Genomic DNA, 15,771 nt, shown 5'->3' with positions numbered 1-15,771 from the left:
TTTTTGGAAATTCGAATGTTTAGGGGGTAAAAACGGGTAAAATCGGTAACCTCATATCTCCTAAACTAGAAAAGATACAAAAATAGTGTAAAGCTTATCGTCGTTCATTTAAAAAATAAGCGGCCAGGTGTCTGGTGTCAATTTCGGCCCCTTTAGGGAATAAACGGGTAAAAACTATATTTTGGTACTTTTTTTGCACCCCATGTATCTTTTAAACCAGTAAACATTCAAACAATATTTTTGACTCCTTCATAACTTGAAGAAAAAATAAAAATATAAATTTAGTACTTTTTGGTTATTCGGATGTTTAAGGGGTGAAAATTGTACCTATTTTTGGTACTTTTTTCATAAAACATTGATTTTGGTTTATTAACTTATACATATAAATACGTAATAACGGGCTCCCACTACGATGTTGCAACATTTTGGAATAGAATTTTTATTTCGTTAATGAAATTAAGCATGTAGAGCCCGGAGTAAATGAGAATCTATAAAAGGGGACTTTTTGGTACTTTTTCGTTCTTCAAAAGGTACTTTTTGAATTTCCTATAATATTGAACCTAGAAACATGAAATTAAGTATGCAGAGCCCGGAGTAAATGAGAATCTATAAAAGGGGACTTTTTGGTACTTTTTCGTTCTTCAAAAGGTACTTTTTTAATTTCCTATAATATTGAACCTAGAAACATGAAATTAATTATGTAGAGGATGGATTAATTGAGAACCTATAAAAGGGGACTTTTGGTGCTTTTTCGTTCTTCAAAAGATACTTTTTGGATTTTTGTATAATATTGAACCTAGAAACATGAAATTAAGCATGTAGAGCCCAGAGTAAATGAGAATCTATAAAAGGAGACTTTTTGGTACTGTTTCGTTCTACAAAAGATACTTTTTGAGTTTTCTATAAAATTTAACCTAGAAACATGAAACTAAGCATGTAAAGCCCGGAGTAAATGAGAAACTATAAAAGGGCACTTTTTGGTACTTTTTCGGTCTTCAAAAGGTACTTTTTGTATTTTTTATAATATTGATCCTAGAAACATGAAATTAAGCATGTAGAGCACGTAGAAAATGAGAATCTGTAAAAGCGGACTTTTTGGTACTTTTTCGTTCTACAAAAGGTACTTTTTGAGTTTTCTATAAAATTTAACCTAGAAAAATGAAATTAAGCATGTATGCCCCGGAGTAAATGAGAATCTATAAAGGGGACTTTTTGGTACTTTTTCGTTCTTCAAAAGGTACTTTTTTAATTTCCTATAATATTGAACCTAGAAACATGAAATTAAGAATGTAGAGACCGGAGTAAATGAGAATCTATAAAAGGGGACTTTTTGGTATTTTTTGTTCTTCAAAAGGTACTTTTTGAATTTCCTATAATATTGAACCTAGAAACATGAAATTAAGTATGTAGAGGATGGATTAAGTGAGAACCTATAAAAGGGGACTTTTGGTACTTTTTCGTTCTTCAAAAGGTACTTTTTGGATTTTTGTATAATATTGAACCTAGAAACGGAGTAAATGAGAATCTATAAAAGGAGACGTTTGGTACTGTTTCGTTCTACAAAAGGTACTTTTTGAGTTTTCTATAAAATTTAACCTAGAAACATGAAATTAAGCACGTAGAGCCCGGAGTAAATGAGAATCTATAAAAGAGGACTTTTCGTTCATCAAAAGGTACTTTTTGAATTATTTATAATATTGAACCTAGAAACATGAAATTAAGTATGTAGAGTATGGATTAAGTGAGAACATATAAAAGGGGACTTTTTGAAACCTTTTCGTTCTTCAAAAGGTACTTTTTGGATTTTTGTATAATATTGAACCTAGAAACGTGAAATTAAGCATGTAGAGCCCGGATTAAGTGAGGACCTATAAAAGGGGACTTTTTGGTACTTTTCCGTTCTTTAAAAGGTACATTTTGAATTTTCTATAATATTGGACCTAGAAACATGAAATTAAGCGTTTAGAGCCTGGATTAAGTGAGAACCTATTATAGGTACTTTTTCGTTCTTCAAAAGGTACTTTTTGTGTTTTTTATAATATTGATCCTAGAAACATGAAATTAAGCATGTGGAGCCCGGAGTCAATTAGAATCTTTAAAAGCAATCAGGGACTTGAGTAAATGAAAATTTAAACTGGAATATTTTCTGGTACTTTTTGAATTTTCTTTAATATTGAACTTAGGAACATTAAATTAAATAAAATAGGTCCTTTGGTACTTTTTCGTACTTCACTGGTACTGGTACTTTTAGAGCTTTCTAAAATATTGAATATATAAACATAAAATTAAACACGCAGTATCCCAATTGAACGAAAATTGAAAAAGCATACTCTGGTACTTTTTTGTTCTTTTACTAATACTTTTCGAATTTTCTATAATATTGAACCTAAAAACATTAAATTGGACATGTAGCTTCCTGATTGTATAAAAATCTTTATGCGATTTTTTTGGTTTCTGGTTGAAAATTAAACATGCGTCATCATCATTTAATGAAAATATATAAAAAGGCACTGTCTGGTACTTTTTCGTTCTTCAACTGTTTTTTCTAATTTTCTGTAATATTGAGACTAGAATCATAAAATCAAACTAAAAGGGGAATTTTTGATATTGCAGATATATATACATTTACAATAATGATATTTATTTTATTCCATTACGATGAGGGTAGCGAAGCACACTGGGTATAGCTAGTCAATTAATAATCAAAAATTGTATATCAGAGAATTAATTAATCATTACGATTATTTTTGAAAAATAATTTAATTGGTTATTAATCCTAATCGAAATTTTACAGCTATGGTTTTAATATTAGAAACCAGAAACAATTTATTACACACAATTTAACTTTGCTCATGTTCAATAACAAAAATATTTTAACAAAGAACTGAACTTATTTGAACGGATATACAGACAGACATACTTATATGTATATGACAATATCTCTATTTTTAAGGACTAATTTAATTAATTTTTCCATTACCGCTCCACCATATTTGAGATGTTATTACAGAGTAATATAAAATTCGTTATGCCATCAGAGATAATGGTTTAACCTCTGTATTTTCTTACGTTTTTTGAGATATCTTAACCTTTAGTTTGGAACAACCATTTACTGCCAAAAACAGATTTCTTACTTTACTTTGCATTTGTTCTATTACAAACTTATTTTCCAAAATTTGGTTCAAACTATATTTCGATACCCTTTATTCAAAATATTGCACAAAATGACAATGTTTTAAAATTTTGCACATTTAGCGACTTTTTTAGGATATCACTTATTGGTCGACAAAAAGCAAATATTTGTTCTAAGTTAGCATGTTTTGTTTAAAGAATAGAATAAAAATTTCCTGTAATATTATGAAATGTTCTTTTTTAAGGAATATACGTCAAATCAGAAAGTCCAAAAATATGTGTTTACACAATCTGCTTGTTTACAATTCCTTATTCAAAGTACAAATTTTTTCAACTACGAAAAAATTTTTAATATAAAAAGCAGCAATATTTTTTTAATAATACTCCACAATTTACATATTTAAAGTCTTATATATAAATATTCCTTATATATAAGGTTTACCCCCATAAAAGTGGCCTCCTGAAAAACAGATTTAGCCGTCATAACCGTTTTAAAAATGCGAGTATAGCAATGAAATTCGACAGAAATAAGTTTAATATGAGCCAAATTTTCTCTACAAAATTCCCCTCATATAGATATACTTTTTTATTTTCTTTACATACATATGTACTTACATCACGACTTTTAGCAGATTGCTTATTAGTTTCATTGTCATCGGATGCAATGATCTCATTTATATCGTAAGCAGTTTTATTTGCCGAACCATTTTCTTCATTTAAAATCTGTAATAGCTGTGTGTTCGAAAGATCTTGAAATATTGATTTGGAGCCTTCTTTGGCTATGTCAGTTAGTTCAAAAGTTTTAACTCCATTTTTCTGGCTTACCTGTATATGGAGACATTGATAATACGGTATATAAATTAAAAAAGTTCTAAATTTGCATAATTACCATAATTTTGAGACATTGCAATATCATACATTCACCACTGATGACAAAATGTACGTAACTCATCTGACCCTTGTCTTCGTGGTAAATTGTTTCCAGCGGCTCAAATTGCCGTAGCACACATAATTTACAAGCATTTGTAATCTGAAAATAATTGCAAGTAAGTACGTATCGCTCATTTGCTACAAGATTGTCATAATCAAAATAATTTTTGTGCATTCTTTATATTTTTTCTACATTTTAGTATTTAAATTCGTTATTATAACCCACACCACTTTAGTGGGAAGGATATATTGGGTTTGTGCTGATGTTTGTATCGCACAATAATATTGCTCCTATACCCGTATATCTTAAAGTATACCAATCGGCTTAGAATCATTTTCTGAGTCGATTTAGCTATGCCCGTCTGTCCGTTCGTCTTTCCGTCCATGTAAACCTTCTAATCAAACTACAGGTTGCAATTTTGAAGATAATTCAATGAAAATGGTTAAGATCTTTGGAATCTAGTTTAAAAATTTGTCGGCCTGTGTTATTTACCTGATCAGCAGTAAAAAAATTAAAATAATTTAAAGCCATTATTGCAGTCTTCTTTTCTTTCCATTGTTGTTCCATTACAGGCCGTAAAACCAGTTCGAAGTCCTCCTCAAATACTACCAAAAGCTCCACCACATCTGAAAAAATATAACACAATAATTGATTTAAAAACATACATAGATACATAGAAAACTTTAATTCTTTTAGTTGTATAAACATTTTTACTTACAACTGCAATATTAATTATTATGTTAATAAAATTCAGCATGACGAAAAATGCGTTCAAAATAAATATGTTTAAATATGCCAAAACTTTTATAATTTTTTTTAAATATAATTTTAATTGTCCCAGCTTATCAAGATTTTTAGATTTTTCAAATATAAATTAATAATTGTTTTAAGAAATTCTTTTAAATATTGAGTGAATTAAAATAACTACACTATAGTGTTCAATAATTAAAACAAAATTCAATGGATAGAAATATAACGTTTAACAATCGAATGTATACTGCATTTCCCATAAATTTTAGGAAACAAATCAACGTTGAAGTTAATCAACACAAACAATCGAAATTTAGCATTGTTTTTTATTATTTACATTAAGATTGCCACAAAAACAGTTGTTCATATTCAGAATTTTATTAAATTTCTTTAAGGTGAATCATTATTCATTTTTGATTTCAATTTTAGACATAATTAGACAGAAATGAATCAAATTCATTTAAAAAGGGCAAAAAAAGCTAAAACTTAAAAAAAATAAATTTAGAAAAAGACTAACTTTTCAAGCTTTAAAATCTGTATTAAAACAAGTAAAAAACTGCAGTCAAGAATTCCGGATGAAAAATTCCAAGAATAGTAGCTACCTCGATACATATATTTTGGGATTATAATCCGAATAGTACGGTTTTTATTGAAAGTTTTCGTCTACAGTTAATTTTTAATAACAATTTTAAGAAAAGATGTATTAGTTGAAAGTTTTTACAAGTAAAATCTGTGCAATCCTAATATAAATCGAAAGAATATAAAAGTGTAAATAGTAAAGAAACTTAAAATAAGAGAATAAAACCATGCCAAAACTCATAAATTCAATAATGCAAATGAATGAACAAATGTAGAACAATTTTGATTGCGTTTGTTGCCTCTAAATGAATGAAGCTCACGTCAAATGAAACCAGTCAGTCAGTCTGTTTAAATTTGATTGTTTGGAGCGACACAAAAAAATTAAAAAACTAAAGGTTTATAACTTAGTAGATAGTTCATTTTCAGCTATACAGTCATAAGTCAAAAAATAGTTTTATGTAAAATGGTTTATAAAATTTTATTTTTGTTCAAAAATCTAAAAGTGACTTGAAAGCATTCCCGTTAACAAGTACACTTCTGTCTAGTTTCCAGGTCATTAAGATAAGGGAGACCGACAAATTTAAGTACTTGACCGGAATCTGAAATGAAGATAACACATTATGATAAGATTACCGAGGCAAATAATTTCTGGGCGCTATGTAGAAGAACCATAGGCACGAAATGGACCATTAGTCCTACTATCACAGATTGGCTTTATAAAATCGCGAATAGACTAATTCTAACATACATTTACATAATCTGGATGACTTCTTCGGACAAAAAGTATAATATCACACAATTATAGGAACTTCAGCGTACATGCTTCTTTGGTATAAGTGGTTTCATGGTAGGCTATTGAAAACAGGACGAGAAAACGTGCATTTCTATTTTAGTGGATACATAGGATTACTGGCACAACTAATCAAAAGTGATCATGCAGATTCAATCTTTATTTGGCTCTACTCTAAAATAAAGCGAAAATTTGGAATTGATATTCGGGTTTTGTACTTACTAATAAACGCTTTTTGAATATAACCATTAAACACCAAAACTGCATTAATTACATAATTACAAAAATGTAAGTTATGACGATTTTTACAAACATAAGCGATGTGAAATTCTTGTACAAACAACATTTTTATTATTACTTTTGACATTGAATAAATTAACGATATTGTTATTTAATAAAGAGTTATACTGTGATTACTGTTAAGAATGGATACACAGTGTTCAATAAGTAAATTTCGTATAGAATCAAAAGATACACTCCAATCCTTAAATATGGAATCGAATATTTAAAAGTTTAGGGTATTCACATAACATTTTTTTTGTTTTTGAGAAATTCCCGACATCAACTACACAGATGAGATCTGGCTTTTTTAATTTTAACCTACGAACAATTATAATAATCTAATAGTTCCACAATCATGTCAAAATTTGAGGATTCTTACTGTTATAATTTCACAGATATGCGATTTTTTTGTACATATTTAATTTCACACCGATTCGAATATTACCCAAATGTTAAAATCGGTGTTTAGGATATGAATACCACATGAGAAAATTTAAAAAATAGTTTGTCCTCAGTTTCCTACCATCGATTGATCCTGATCTCACTATAATTAGTAAAACAGATAATATCTGAAATTTTTTTCAAATGAGTCTTAAAAATTCCACTACAGGAAAATAGTTAAATTTTTTTTGAGTATTTTTGGCCCACAAAATTAATTTAGGTGGGTTGAAGAGGATCTCTTTTTCTCGTTTTTTTTTTTTTTTTCGAAATATGTCACAAAACTGTCCTAATTTTTCAAATGTTCTTAAATTATTTTAGAATTTATATGCCATTTATAATACACTAAAAGAAATACATTAAAACATGTACATACAAATTATGATATACATACATATTTATATAGATATTTAAAACAATCATGGTTCATATGCCAAACATGTTGTCGGATAATTACTATTAAAAAATCTGCGCTGCACAGTGGTATAGGAAAAAAAAAGAGGGAAATAATTCGGTAACTTCTAAACGGTTAATCCGATTTTAATGAAATTTGGTATGCACAAAAAGGAGGTGTTGTCGAGAAAATTTAGTTTTCACCACAACATAATGGTTCAGTGCATTTCTCAATGGGTTTAAAGATTTAAAAAAAAATATGTTAAAAAATTCATATTTACATTAATGAAATTAAAGTTTTATAATTATTTTTTTTTTAATTCGATTAATATAAATAAATTTATATAAATTTATAGCTCAGTTTTTAAAGTTTTTTGATTAATATGTTAAAAAGATTAAAATTTGGTATTTTAATTTTTTCTGACAAACATTTTTTATAAAAAAAATAGAAAATTCTTTTGTAATATAACAGTGTGTTAATTGTTTTTCATACAAAATTGTTTGTACTGTGTTTCAGATATACAAAGATTTTATATAAATAAAATTATATAAATTTATAGTTCGTATTTAAAGTTTTTGTAATTCATTTTTTTTTTTAATTTAAATACTTGTTTAAGCGTGGATATAATTCACAACGAAGTATCCAAAATACAAATTAATTTAACCCAAATATTTTAAATATTCATGGATAATTTCGCTTTTCAAGAGTTTTTTTTCAACCTCTTGAAAAAATATTTTTTTATAAAACTAAGTACACATTTTTATAGACTATTTAACATGATGCATTAATATATTAATTTACAATCATTAACTAAAAAAATTATGCATTTATGTGTCATAGATTAAAATTATGAGGTTTTAATTTATTTATGCATATATTTTTAAAAAATTGCATTAAATCCAAAATGGTTGTATTTTTTCGAACGGCTTATAGATTTTGCTATAGACCTAAAAGAATATAATTTTATTAATTTTAATTAGCGGGAAGAATGTGCTTCACTAATTTTTCTTAAAAGAAAAGCACTGCGTTTTCTGCACACGAGAAACTTTGATGCAAATATTTTTGTGGTTAGCCAATAACTGCCTGTTTATAATTATCTTCTTCTTCCATTTCTGAATTTAAATAAGTAAATAATATAAAAAACCGTTAAAATGAAAACCTATTTAAAGTTTGGAAATAAATTTCATACACATGACCGATCTTTTTTTAATGCATTTGATGCAAAATCGTACTTTTTTCTAACGGCTTATCGATTTTGGTATAAGCATCATTGTCAGCTACCGATTAATGTTAAGTGTTACCAATTTAAATTGCCGGTTTAGGTGTGCTTTTTCGAATTATCTTGTAACTCAAGAAACACCGCGTTTTCAGCAAATGAAAAATTTTGATGAAATTTCTTTTGCAATTAACATATCCCAGCTTATCTACAATTAACTGCTTTTATCATTTTTAAATTTAAATGTATTTTTAACGAAAAAACTGTTAAAATTAAAATCTGTTCGGTTAATTAAAATTTTGTAGTGAATTTATATATTTGCATGAATGGACTTTTTACACATTTTTAAATCCAAAAACGCAGTTTTTTCGAACGGCTTATTCCCGCGTATTCAGTCCACGAAAGGCCTTGATAATTTTTTTTTATGCAAACCAATTCTTTCTATATAAAGATTAATTACTGATAAAATTCAGAATTTAAAATTTGTTTATAATGCGGAAATTCGCTAAAGTAAAAAATGAAAAATTTGAATTTTTTTTGTATTCGCTCTAAAATCTTTTGCATGCTAATATTTTATCGCGGCTTTATGATTTCAACATGTAAAATTTAAAAGTATTTCGATCACGCAAGTCAGCTTTTCAAAAAGTATAAATTCTATATACATCTTCTTAGAAACTTTTTAGATAACTTAAAAAGAAAAAGATACTTTTTTCCCAAAAAAATGGAAAAAAATCGCCTTTTTTAATTTTTTAAATTAAAATGCATATAACTTTGGACTCAGTCATGATTTTTACATAATTCTTTCACTGCTTGATATATAAACTTGTTGTTAAGCGAATAAAAAAAGAAATGGCGAAAATCGGGAATATTTGGACCCGCTATTATCAAAAACTAAAGTAAGAACGGTAAAAATTTTAAAAATTTTGATTTTCAAATGCGAATATCTCCTAAACTATAAGAGATAATTTACTGCTATGACGACATTTTTTATAGTGCTCGATGAGGAGATTCTATATACGATTTTTTTTAAATCGGAACTCAAATGAAGAAATAGGATCGTTTTAAAAATTTAACATAGCCGAGGTGTCCTAATTTGAGGACCCCCCGCCGGGCCCCTGGTTGGCCTATAAGGTCCAAATTCAAAACCTAAACTAAACGACAACACCTCCTCTTTGTGCATACCAAATTTCATTAAAATCGGATTAACCGTTTAGAAATTACCGAATTATTTCCCTCTTTTTTTTTTTCCTATACCACTGTGCGCTGGTAAATTTAATAAAAATACCAATTATGACCACGAGAAAAATAAAATATATATTTTTTGATGGTCCTCAGTTTCCTTCCAGCGCACATAGGTCTGGCTTATCATGTTTTTATAAAAACTATAAAAATATTTTTTTTTTACATTAAAAATGTATTATGTGTTTATTTGTGATGGGTTTACATAAATTTTCGAAAAATAAAAGATTTTCGATTTTTTTGAAATGGGTTTAAACAATTTAGTAGAATATTTTTGGTCCACAAAATGATTTTTAGTGAGTTGTAGGTGCATTTTGTTTCTGCGGACTAAAAATACACTAACAACAATTTTAATTATTTTTCCCGCTACAAGATTGAATTTTTGACACCCATTTCGAAAAGATTGTAGATATAATGAACATATTATACTCAGATTAAGATTTTCGATCGCAAGTGGGAAACTGAGGACCTTTTCAAAAAATTGTTTTTATTTTTCACGTATTTAGTTCATTGAAACGCACCGTTTTAGAGGTTTCCCTCCTAAAATATCGTACACGGGGCACCCTAATGTACTTTAATTTGTTAAGTATTTTGTTTGAATTATAAAAACAAGTTTAACATGGTGGGAAGTATTTTGTTATAGTTTCAATTAAGTATACACATGCGACATTCAGCCACCAAGACAAACATTAATGTTATTTACTTAGAGTAAAGGAACAATTGTACGTAAATATTATAATGCAGGTAGACAAGTGCTATAAAAGGTATTTTAAGTATTTGTTGATTAGATTCGTTCATTATAGCGTGTTAAAATGTAATGAATGTGTATTCATAAAAATTATAATAATACAAATTAAAATAACAAATTCGAACTGAATTATTTCTACAAATAATTGATTTGAATTTTGTGCTGCTGTTTCGGCACAAAACTTATTTAGCAATGCTTGTCATTGTACATAATGTTTAGTTCACAATGCCCAAGTATATTAAAATCGGTCAACTATTTAACTTAGTTCTTATACAACTAAACTACACCTATAGGTACCGTGATCATATTTTTTTAGCAAAATACAGAACAGGAGAAAATAAAATACAACAATATTATATTGATTGTTCACAGAAAAAAGTTTCAGCATAAATATTATGAACCAAAGAATAATAAGAATTTGGATTATGATATTGTTTTACAAGAATAACTTATCCCTCACAGACGAGTTTTGTGTGAATTCAACACACTGAAGAAAGTCCAACTCTCTCCACATACTTCAAAACTTTTTTCGCGAAAATATGATTATAATTTACCTTCTTACACACAATACATTTTTTAGTTTTTTTTTTGCTCATTTTAGATTTTGTTTTTTAACATTTTAATTTACATTTTTATACCCTACACCACTATAGTGGGGAGGGTATTATACGTTTGTGCTGATGTTTGTAACATACAAAAATATTGGTCCAATACCCACCTTTAAGTATACCGATCGATTCAGAATCATTTTTGAGTCGATTAAGACATGTCCGTCCGTCCGTCTGTCCGGCTGGCTGTCCATGTAAACTTTGTGCGCAAGGTACAGGCCGCAATTTTCTAGATAATTTGATGAAATTTGGACCAAGTATGTTTTTTGGCACAGGAACGAAGCCTATTGAAAATGGTTGAAATCGGTCCATTATTTCATTATAGCCCCCATACAACCGTAACTCCCGATTTGAACTTTTCATGCCATAATTACGTCAAATATTCTACTATCTCTCTAAAAATTGGCACAAATAAGTTTTATGTAAGTATAAATGACACAGCAGATTTCGGCCCTTATTTGACCCTAGCCCCATACAAACCCCCTTCAAGAAATGTCTTAAACGTGTAAAATTGACTTGTAACCATTTGTATCGCAAACAAAACTAACTGTTATTTAAAAATATATTCTTTCCCAAATTTACGAGGATCAGCCCATATTTGACCTATATAAAGCCTCATTTAGAAATTTTAGTTTTTTTTATCAATAAATTGCTTAAATATTTTGGAATTAATTCAACATAAAAGTTTCTTTATAAAAAAATAAAAATTTTAAAAATATACTTATGGTGTAGGGTATTATATGGTCGGCCATGTCCGACTATACTTTCCTACTTGTTTATTATATAAAATTCCCTAATATTGGTTTACTATTCTGTTACTATGTTAACAGAATAGTAAATAGTGGACTTTTGTGCAATTATTTCGTGAATATTATTGAAAAAAGTAAAAATTCAAAAAATTACAGTCATGTACAAGTTTAAACATTCTATGAACTTCTAATATTCTGCATAAAAATGGGTTGGGAAAGAAGTCATGTTCTATTCATACAATTTATAACAAAATTCATTCCAGTTATGTGAGTTAGAAAAATAAAAATGTATAAATTGGTACCCCAATAAACCAAATAACGATACGATAGCGGAAACGGTATTGTCTTTTATTTTTATTTTTTTTTCAAGAAAAATAAAGGAAGGAACTTTTGAAAAAAAAACTAGCGAAAACGATGTCACAATTTTATGGAAAAACCATAACATAAGGAAAAGTGCCATTTACCGCGTAAATACTATCGAGAACGACAATTACTTATGATAGTTTTTATCACCTTAGTGATATCGTTTTACTATCGTTATAATAACGTTTGGTTTATTGGGACAGGACACAATGAAAGCAAATACTAAAACGATCTTTTTGTACACCACTTTCTGAGTTGATTAAATTGAAAATGATTGAAAATAAAAATTGTTTTTAATATTTATTTTAATAGAAATCTTTCTTTTTTCGTCATAAGGGATATTTATAGACTTCGTTTCAAAAAATAAAATGTTTCCCGTTTTTGTGATATCACAACTTTTTAGAAAGTTTTTGTATCAGTGACCATATATATTTTAATTGCTTACACCGTACATCAAATTGGGAAAATTGTTGCGCACATGAACAGAACCATATACGTTGGAAACTACATACTTGATATGATTAAACTACATTTTTGGTTTTTTATTTTCTGATCGTTTCTTCCTTTGGAATAGAAGAGTAAGTATAATAATATTTAGCTTAAATATGGTTTGGACTAGTTGTTCAATATAGGTATCGATTGATACCTATATTAAAGTATTTTTACAAATAAAATAGTTTTAAAATATTAGAATAAAAAAAAAAAACTAAGAAAATGTCCTTTAAAATTTTAATCCTTTAAAATTCTTATTTTCTATAGTCAGTTTTTAAGAAAAAATATATGTTATATTTACAAATATGGAATTGCAGACTCCCAAATTTCATGTCTTTACCTTAATTAGTTCTTTGTAAAAAAATAAAAGTTAAGTTATATTCAAATTAAAAAAAAATTTGTTGAAAATATTTTGTTTAATTTAATTTATTATTTATACCAATTACCTACCCCAATTATCTCAATGTCTGTTAAATTTTTATCCTTACGTTAAATTGATAGTTTTTAGACAAAATATCTACCAATTAAACATAACCGGCCTTAAAATATATAAAATTTTATTTCGTATGATTATGACGGTTTAACGGTTTAAAACATTCATGTTCCGTATTCTAAAATCCACTTCAGGATAATATGATAAGCGCAATATTATTATAAATATAAATTATAATATGATTAATATAAACATTAATATCACGATGAAAAGCTACATAAAAAACGTTTATGTATCTAGATGTAAATCTCTCCTCTTAATTTTATAATATACATATTAAAGGACTGCACAAGACAACAATAATGCGATAATTTGTTTAAAAAAAAACTTCGTGTGCTTATAATGGCGCACACGATAATTGTCGCATTATTGTTGTCTTGTGCAGGCCTTTAATCTCTATTTGACTCTAGCCCATTTCAGAAAATTATTTTTTCTTCAATATGTCGCAATTGAAATAAAATTCAACATAAATATTTTATTTGCTAAAATAAATCACATTTGAAAGAAATTCACAACTGGTGTAGGGTATGATATGCTCGGCCCAGTCCGGCTATACTTTCCTAACTTGTATAAATATTTAAATATATACCTCGCCCTGTTGTATTTTTTAATGAAAACTATATAATAAACTACTTTGATAACATTATTGGGAGGTCAAAGGTTTTTTTAAAGATACATATATAGAATTTAGAATAACTATAGAGTTCGGAATAATTGTGTTAAATTAAAAAGGAATATATACTTTCCCAGAAGGTAGTTTTAACATGAAAGGATAAAAAATGCAAGATATCCTTAATCGATTTTTAAAATATTATTAAATAATATATTGAGATATTTAAAAAAATATTATTAAAATTAAACAAATGGAGCTATTTCAGACTTTTGTACTCCATTCTAATGTCTTTATTATGAATATTTTTTGCTGAACAATTTTGTATAAAATTTCAAGGATAATAAAGGATAAACTTTTATAAGGATATTTTTTACATCTTTTTATTCTTAAAAACAAAACAAAATACGAGATAAAAATACTGCAATTGTCCGCTTTAGTTTGATACCCATATTGTTATAATAGGGTGGCTAAAAATATTTTATAATTTTTTTTTTGAAAATTGTATGTGCCTCAAATTTTAAAGTCCTTTTAAAAGGACAAACGATCAGATAATGAAAAACTGAGAGAAACGCAGTTATATCATATAAATTATGTGCTTTCGTATGTATATGGTTTGGTTTGTGTGTGAAAAATGGTGTTGGACCGTGTTATTAGATACTTAGCCGACCGGTAAGGTCTGTTTGACGAAAGACTACACAAATAACTTTGAAGTAGACGAGAATTCCTCTACCAACATTTATAAGGGTAGACCCATATTTTCCCTCCCATATTGAGCTCTTGCGTAAAAATCTCTTTTTTTTAATCAAAAATAAGAAAAAATATTTCGGAATTAAGAAAATAAGAAAAAATATTTCGGAATAAAGTTAAAAAACAATCAAATGCTTTTTTTAATAATTTCCATTTTTAACGTACTGACTGGTGTAGGGTATCGTGTGGTCGGCTATGCTCGACTATACATTCATACTTGTTTTTTTCTATTTTTTAATTGTAAAAATATCTTTTTTGCCAAAAATAAGAAAAAATATTTCGGAATAAAGTTAAAAAACCAATAAAATGCTTTTTTTTAATATTTCCCTTTTTTACGTACTGACTGGTATAGGGTATCATATAGTCGGCAATGCCCTACTATACATTCATAATTGTTTTTTATTTTTTTTAATGATTTCCTTGGAGAGCTTTATAGTCCCATAATGGAATGCGAGTGGGTTATTAATATAAAATTATTTTTTAACTCAAAAATATATATTTTTTTTAATTTTTGGCACTTTTTCCCTATTGTCCAATATGGTACTTTTTCCAATAAGAAAGCTCAGACCATTGCCTTCAAGAGCTTTGTGATTACTTAGTGAGAAATGAATGACTTCGATTTTTAAGTTTGAGTCACTTGACACGAAACTCCCCATAATAATATTGTTGAATTCAAACAAATACGATTAGAACGATAAAATAATGGAATACATTTTTATTTGTGGAATATATTAATAAAGATATTTCAATTTTCTCCTTTTCGCCCAGGAAAAGGTTTTTCGAAAATACTTTCATCTACATATCGTCATATGAAATCCAAAAAGCTCTAAGTCACATTGAACAAATTTTTCATGAGAAGCAAAAAACCGTCTAAAATGATAAATAAACCAAAAGTGTTCAACATTTTCTTAAGTTTAGCTTATTTCTTATTGACAAATTATTTTTCTTCAAATAATTTGCGGTTTTTGTTTTACTTACGAAGATATAAAACTTACGCCCTTGAGAATTAGTTTTTTCTGAAAGCCAAAAGGGCCTAAGTTACATTAAAAAATAGTAAGTGTTAACATTTTAAACTGAATTGAAATTGGTTTTTGTTGGTCAAATAGACCGAAACATGGAAAGTGTAAGGCTTTTTGTTTTCATAAAGATTTTACGAAATTGGAATTTTTCTTTGAAAAAATTCAAAAACTGATAAAATAATCTCTAA

At 27.6% G+C, this 15,771-nt stretch overlaps 1 protein-coding gene across 1 annotated transcript in view; it reads right to left on the bottom strand.

The window, feature by feature from the left end:
• The window catches only part of LOC111686300, a 42,979-nt gene that overhangs the window by 22,638 nt on the left and 4,570 nt on the right, over window positions 1-15,771 (bottom strand). The window contains exons 5-7 of the mRNA XM_023448656.2: window positions 4,556-4,689; window positions 4,022-4,162; window positions 3,748-3,957 (exon numbers count right to left, since the gene is read on the bottom strand). Of these exons, the coding sequence (XP_023304424.2) occupies window positions 3,748-3,957; window positions 4,022-4,162; window positions 4,556-4,689 (485 nt within the window). The remainder of the gene's footprint in view (window positions 1-3,747; window positions 3,958-4,021; window positions 4,163-4,555; window positions 4,690-15,771) is intronic.

The sequence above is a fragment of the Lucilia cuprina genome, chromosome 4 (genome assembly GCF_022045245.1).
Source record: "Lucilia cuprina isolate Lc7/37 chromosome 4, ASM2204524v1, whole genome shotgun sequence".
Taxonomy (NCBI): domain Eukaryota; kingdom Metazoa; phylum Arthropoda; class Insecta; order Diptera; family Calliphoridae; genus Lucilia; species Lucilia cuprina.
This window is presented reverse-complemented; position numbering and strand designations above follow the sequence as displayed.